Below are 6,325 nucleotides of genomic sequence, written 5' to 3'. Positions count from 1 at the left end.
GTCTCCTGATTTATTTTTGGATCATTGTAAAATTCCACTTCTCATTTATCCAAATATAAAAATAAAGTAAGCTGAGCCCCGAGTCAAATATTTGCCTTGCACTAAGAAATACAGTCAGCATATTGTGTTTACAGTCTTGCATACTTACTATATTTAATCAGTTACTCAATGCTCGTTTCTTTCCAGATCTCAAATTCATCATGCGGTGTACTTTTGAAGCTGCCACGGACATTCACTATGTCAGGGAGTGCCCCTGAAGAGCAGACTGGAGAAAACATTCCTTAAATTTGACTCTATACACTGTGAGTGAAAGGAAAGTAAACAGAGAAGAACAATATATAACTTAGCTTAATGTTCAAACATAACAAGATAAATATTTGAGCCTTTTCTCCTGCGATTATATAGATTTCTAATGGCACCTATAGAAGGCAGCCCTGCATGCACATACTGTACTCTTACTGGTACAGGGAATGACGTTTTTTTTATTTATGAAACTAATGGTTGTTGATATTTTGCCATTAAATACATAAAAAAAAAACATAAAAAGCACTTTTACACAAGTACATTTTATGATAATCTTGCATCAGCCACAATGAGCTGTTACTAAGGTAATGTTTCAAAACTGGACAAATGACTTCATTGCACTTTTACTAAAACTTATTCTTTACTTTTAAAAATTTCCGATTTTCCTTCTGAGGGGTTTCACTGAGTTGCGTTGTTGCCCCACACGAGCAGCAGCAGCAGCAGCGGCAATGCAGTGGATAGGGTTGGGTGGGGGGTGGGGGGGGGGATGAGAGTGTTTGTCAGTCACCGAGCCCCTCCCACCTCCTGTATAAAGGCTCCCAGCCTGGTGTGTAGGAACTATTAGCAGAGTGACACAGCTGCCTTACAGAACAGAACCAGAGGCAATTTCAAGAAACCTGTGGAGTACTTGTTCCAGCTGATTCTACAAGGAGAGCTTTCCCCATTCAACTGAACTAGCAGAGGAACTGCAGAGGTACGGGACACTTTCTTTTATCCTATCTGAGATTTGCTCTGCACAAAGCTGATGGCTTCATGCTGGCTTTTATGGGGCCAGGGCACAATTGTAGGGACAAGGACAGGTTATCTGTTTGCTTATATAAGTAGTTCAGCTCCTAATTTGTGTGACTGTAAAGGAATTGTCCTCAAAGTGTAAAGCATCCAACCGAGCCGGTTCACCATGTATTGTTGATTTAGTTTTGTTCTGTTTTGTGCAGTGAGTGAGTTGAACGGCAATTCAGGTTCTGTGGAACTCGTGAGCAGAGCCTATTTTGAACCCCTCATTGGTAGACAGTGTCCTTCGCGCTGTTGGCCAGAGGCCCAAAGCATAGTTGTAGGTTTACTTAACCAAGCAAAAGCTGACCTTAGCTTAACTTTTTAAATAAATGAATGATAAGTGCAAATAACTTGGCTTTTGGACTCTTGTGTAAGCATGTATCTCAGTGTGGCACTTGAGGGACAGCTGTATGAGCGAGTTAGACCTGCACAGGGGGACAGTAGGAAATTCATGCAGTTAAATATTAATTGATTGCAAAGATAATTAACCAAAAAATGTTTTCTCTTGTCTCCATAGGAGCCAAAATGAATTTCATCTTCCAGTCCTTTCTCTATTGCTGCCTTCTGGCGACAGCAGCACACTGTGTGGAACTTGAAGTCAACTCACAGTTGAAAAAAAGGTGAGGCATTCATTCAAATAATGAATATGTTATCATGTGATTCAAGATGTGATACCTGTCCACTGGATTATCGACAGGAGACTGACTGTTATTCCTCCTCTTCCAGGCTAAGCATATGGCTGGAGAGCCGGCTGAGACGGGATCCTGACACTGTATCAGTGGAGAAGACAGCAGAGGCTGAACACTTAGTCAGAACAGAAGATATCAGGGATACCTTGCTGCCACATTCCAGGTGAGACACAAACCAATGCCCTCCTGAAAATCTACAAATAGCCTTTTTGTAATTTGAATGCTTTCTCAATGTTTAAGTAGAGATTGCACATCTCAGGAATGAACAGCAGAGATTAACGTCCTCTTGTCTCTTCCTCTGTCATCCAGCACTGACATCAGTGTCCGAACCAAGAGGTCGAAAAACTCATCAGGCCAGTCAAGAAGACAAGGCTGTGCACTGGGCACCTGCACAGTGCACGACCTGGCCCACCGCCTGCACCAGCTCAATAACAAGTTGAAGATCGGTAGTGCCCCTGTTGACAAGATCAGCCCACAGGGATACGGCCGCAGGCGTCGATCTCTCCCGGCGCAGATATTCTCACAGAGGCAAGAGCAGGACAGACTGAGGCCCCAGTGGAGAATAACTGACTCACAGGTTCACAAGCTTATGGCTCTTCTCAAACGGACATGAGCGGGACCTTGCAAGAGGAGTTGGGAACACAAGCAAGGGAGAAGCAGAGAGCCAGTGTCCTCTCTGCTCTGTTCGAAAATTCTCGAAATGCCTCAGACTCTTGCCAAGTATTCTCCAGCACATTTTTTCCAGGCATGAGGACTGAGTCCGAGCAAAGACTGGCTGCACTGAGTTCCTCTCAGGGCTGAGCCTCGCAGCTCAGCGATGTAGAGCGTGCAAACAGCTGCAGCGAGCTCACAGACACTGGATGGCACAGCGTGGAGCGAACTACAGGTGCTGCTCTCTGCTTGGCAGAGGGGAAGGAAGAGTGCTGATACCTGGCAAAGTGCACACACATCCTCTGGCTTAAAGAGGGAACTCGCTTCTAACATTCTGGGACTTTACACACTTATTCCTCAAAGCCAGGACTTGTATAAGTGCTATCCTCTAAGGATTAATCCAACATGTTCCAAACTGTCAGACTGTCAGTTCTTGCCTGCACTTTTCCATTTGGACTTAGGGTCAAATGATTCATCAGGAAAAGACATCTTCATCACAAACTGGAATAGCTCTGAAGCTATCGGTTTATATCAAGTTTTGGACACTGTATAATGGAAAATGCCTTCGATTCTGTGAGCTATATGTGCCAGTCCGTGATGGATTGAAATATACTTGAAATTGTTATTGTTTGTACAAAAACACGTGCAATCTATATTTGTTTTTATTGCAGGTATATGTATATATGAATTCCTTTATTTAAAATATTATATCGAGGTTACATTAAAGTACTTATGCGGATAGAACTATTTTTGTACAGGAAGAAATATATATGGGCATTGTAGCTATGTGTCATTATTCTTTTGCAAACTGTGGTAATAGGAAATCTTTATAGATATATATATATATATTTGTAAATGTGCTCTATTTTATTTGTGTCAAAGCAATAACGTTGTCCTTCAATAAACTTTTTGCATACAAAATCTAGACCTTGTCCGGACCTTTGGACCTTGTGGCTCTTGTAAACTGAAAGTGACATTCTATTGTCTGGAGAGCGGCGCTGCACAGACACAGAGCACCTGGTCTCTGTTAAGTGATTATAGGGTCTCATTAGAGCCTCCCCTCCTCTCGCTGCATTCCCCTAGTTATGACGCCCCCCCCCTTGTCCCATCAACAACATAAAAAAAAAGGGCAGACAGGGTGCCAGGCAACATTCCTGCTTGGCTAAGCTCATATTTGTTGGCTCACCCCGCACCACAGAGCAGCCCTAAAGCCATCAGAGGAGGCTGAGGCTTTAGCTCCATCTGTGTTCAATGCTCGATGATTGGGACATGAGAAGGCCGATGCAGGGGGTTCCGGTCCAACATTCCTGCGAGTGCATCGCAAGAACCGTTCCAAGCGAAGCTCTGACCTTCACATTCACGCAGACCCCAGAGACTGAGCAGCACTGAGAGGCTGCAGATGTCTTTCACTTGACACATTATCACCCTTTGTTTCACAGAGCTGAGACACACATGTATGTAAACATCACAGATTTCTTTTTTGGCTCTCCTCTTTTGATTCAGACCAGTATCGGAATGCAAAGGGTCCACATGTGCACTTGCCAGTTAAGAAAGGTCATAGCAGGGAGAATGTGGCGTGATCACTTCACGGAGAGATGGACCATGCGGACCCACCGCGGATCGTCCAGATGTTGAGAACGTGGCACCTCATCCTCCGGCTTTGCACATTCTCTGCTATAAAATGTCACAGTGCAGCGTTCACTGTATCACATGTACAGTTTTACTACAAAAGATCAAGTCAGGAATTCACTGAGTGGTATGAAGGCACGCTGAATGGATACTTAGAGAATGAGTTTCATTGCCACTAGCATGACTCCCAGCTTTTCTTGGAAGCAACTAAGAAACTACATATAAATAAATCGTGGGGGAAATGAAAGCGTAGCCCATGACTGAAAAAAATGAAATTGTTTTAAAGGACCTACAGTTCTTGGCAACTCTTTAAAGACGGACTATTAGTCACTAGAAACATGGCTGAGACAGGTTCTGCTTTTCTTTTACTTCTATGGAAAATCAGATCACAGAAAACTTCCTCATTTGATTGTGAACAGGTTACATAGAAACTAAGTGAGGATCTAAACTGGCATCAAATGCCCTCATTCATAGTGAAAACAGCTGAATTCAAATCCAGTGGGAACAGAAATGGTTGAGAACTATGACAATTCCTTAAATTATATATATCACATTAGCTGAGTATATCATACAAAACTGTCAACTTAATCAAAAACAGCAATTTAATTCCAATAAAGTAAAATAAATTATGTGGAACATACTTATATCTCTATATAACTATTGTTGAGGGTTAAGGGTAGAGGATGTCACACCTTGTTAAAGCCCTATGAGACAAATTGTGATTTATGAATATGGGCTTTACAAATACAATTAGATTGATTGCTTGCTTGGTGATAAAAGCAGGATATTTGTCCTCTTTACTTTTGCACCAATGAATATATGCTTACAATATCACTTAATTCAAAGATGTATTTTGGGGAGGTCTATCTTTATTTGCATTTGATTTTATTTATTCCTGAAGCTTACAGCTAAATTAAATCAGCACAATGTACAGTAGCTATGTCAACAACACAACACCTGTCCAACAAATGACTGAATGACACCAGGCAATTCACTAACACTGTGAAGAAACTAACACAAACCGAGTATGCCACCTGGTGGCTGATTAAGTTACTTGTATTTCTAAAGTTTGATTGAGTTTCTCTGCAAAACAGTGACAGTGAAAAAAAGAACATTTACAATGTTTCTTATCACAGTAAGAGTTATCAAAGAATAAACTGATCTAGATCTGGCCCACTGAGTGTACTCTACTCTAACTGTGTGAACATGTCACTCTCTCAGTAAGCCAATCAGTGAGTGACGCCAGTGATGTGATGACATCAAGAAACAAACTGTGTAGGTCAACTGGTAAACAATAATACCCAGTTTGCAGGACTCACTGTATACAAAGCATCAAGTCTATTCACTGTTGGGTTCAGATATATATATTTTTTTAATAACTAACCCAGATATTAATAAGATCCCCTATTTACACTATGTGGCACTGGTCATTGATACTGTGTTGCTGGCACTACAGAGGAGAGGAGAGGTTTTTTTGTTTTTTTCAAACGCCATTTATTATACATTCCCAGGAACAAGTACACTTCTAACATCCACCACCAGTTGTAAAGCGCAAAAAAAACAAGGTTAGCAAATAATACATAAAGTTTCTTTTTCAATATATGGTTATACACCCACACGCAAATACATACATATATACAAATACACATGCACGTACACACCCGGACACCACTCCATACAAACTGTAGTTTCTCAAAATATAGGGTAATATTCAGTTCCCAATCTTTTTTACAGAATATTCCATAGCATGATGAACAAAACAACTGAAAAAAAACTCCCAGGCCTTTAACCCAGTCTTTCAAAAAAATTCAAAAAAAGTGCTTCGAGCCGAAGGCACTGTAAAAAAATAAATGTTCAAGTGTTTCAGCTTGATAAAGAGGGTACACCCCTCCCCCAGCTCCGGATCAAGGTGCACTCTGTAACTGTTTGTAGCTTTCGCCCCGTGCACCACCCTCCACTGGAGGTCTGCTGTCCGTCTTTCCATGGGCATCTTGCACCAGGACTGCCAGCCGCCTTCCGGAGAAGCTTCTGACTCCAACAGCCCAGTACACCTCGACTCTGCCATCCCTTCCAGAGAGGGCAGAAAGCGAACCTCACACCGGTCTGATAAACCGACTTCTTTCCAAAGTCTGAAAGCCGGCAAGGTGAGGAGTTGGGAAAGGCAACAGCTGACCGCCCCTCTCCTGCCACCCCCCCACAGCTGGGGTGATGAATAGGGAGGGGGAAAACTTCAGTCCGTTTCTTCACTGCACTGGCCACACAGAGCATTGCTCCCAGCA

General features: G+C 42.3%; 1 protein-coding gene across 1 annotated transcript; it reads left to right on the top strand.

Annotated features, from left to right (window-relative positions):
• Positions 1 to 850: 850 nt before the first annotated feature.
• Positions 851 to 3,342, top strand: adma (adrenomedullin a). The gene is made up of 4 exons (XM_053417329.1): positions 851 to 997; positions 1,595 to 1,697; positions 1,804 to 1,929; positions 2,076 to 3,342. The coding sequence occupies exons 2-4, from the start codon at positions 1,603 to 1,605 to the stop codon at positions 2,377 to 2,379; spliced, it is 525 nt and encodes a 174-aa protein (XP_053273304.1). The 5' UTR covers positions 851 to 997; positions 1,595 to 1,602; the 3' UTR covers positions 2,380 to 3,342.
• Positions 3,343 to 6,325: the final 2,983 nt, after the last annotated feature.

Source organism: Pleuronectes platessa, chromosome 1, assembly GCF_947347685.1.
Source record: "Pleuronectes platessa chromosome 1, fPlePla1.1, whole genome shotgun sequence".
Lineage (NCBI taxonomy): Eukaryota > Metazoa > Chordata > Actinopteri > Pleuronectiformes > Pleuronectidae > Pleuronectes > Pleuronectes platessa.
The sequence above is the reverse complement of the archived record's forward strand: the minus strand, read 5'-3'. Positions and strand labels throughout refer to the sequence as shown.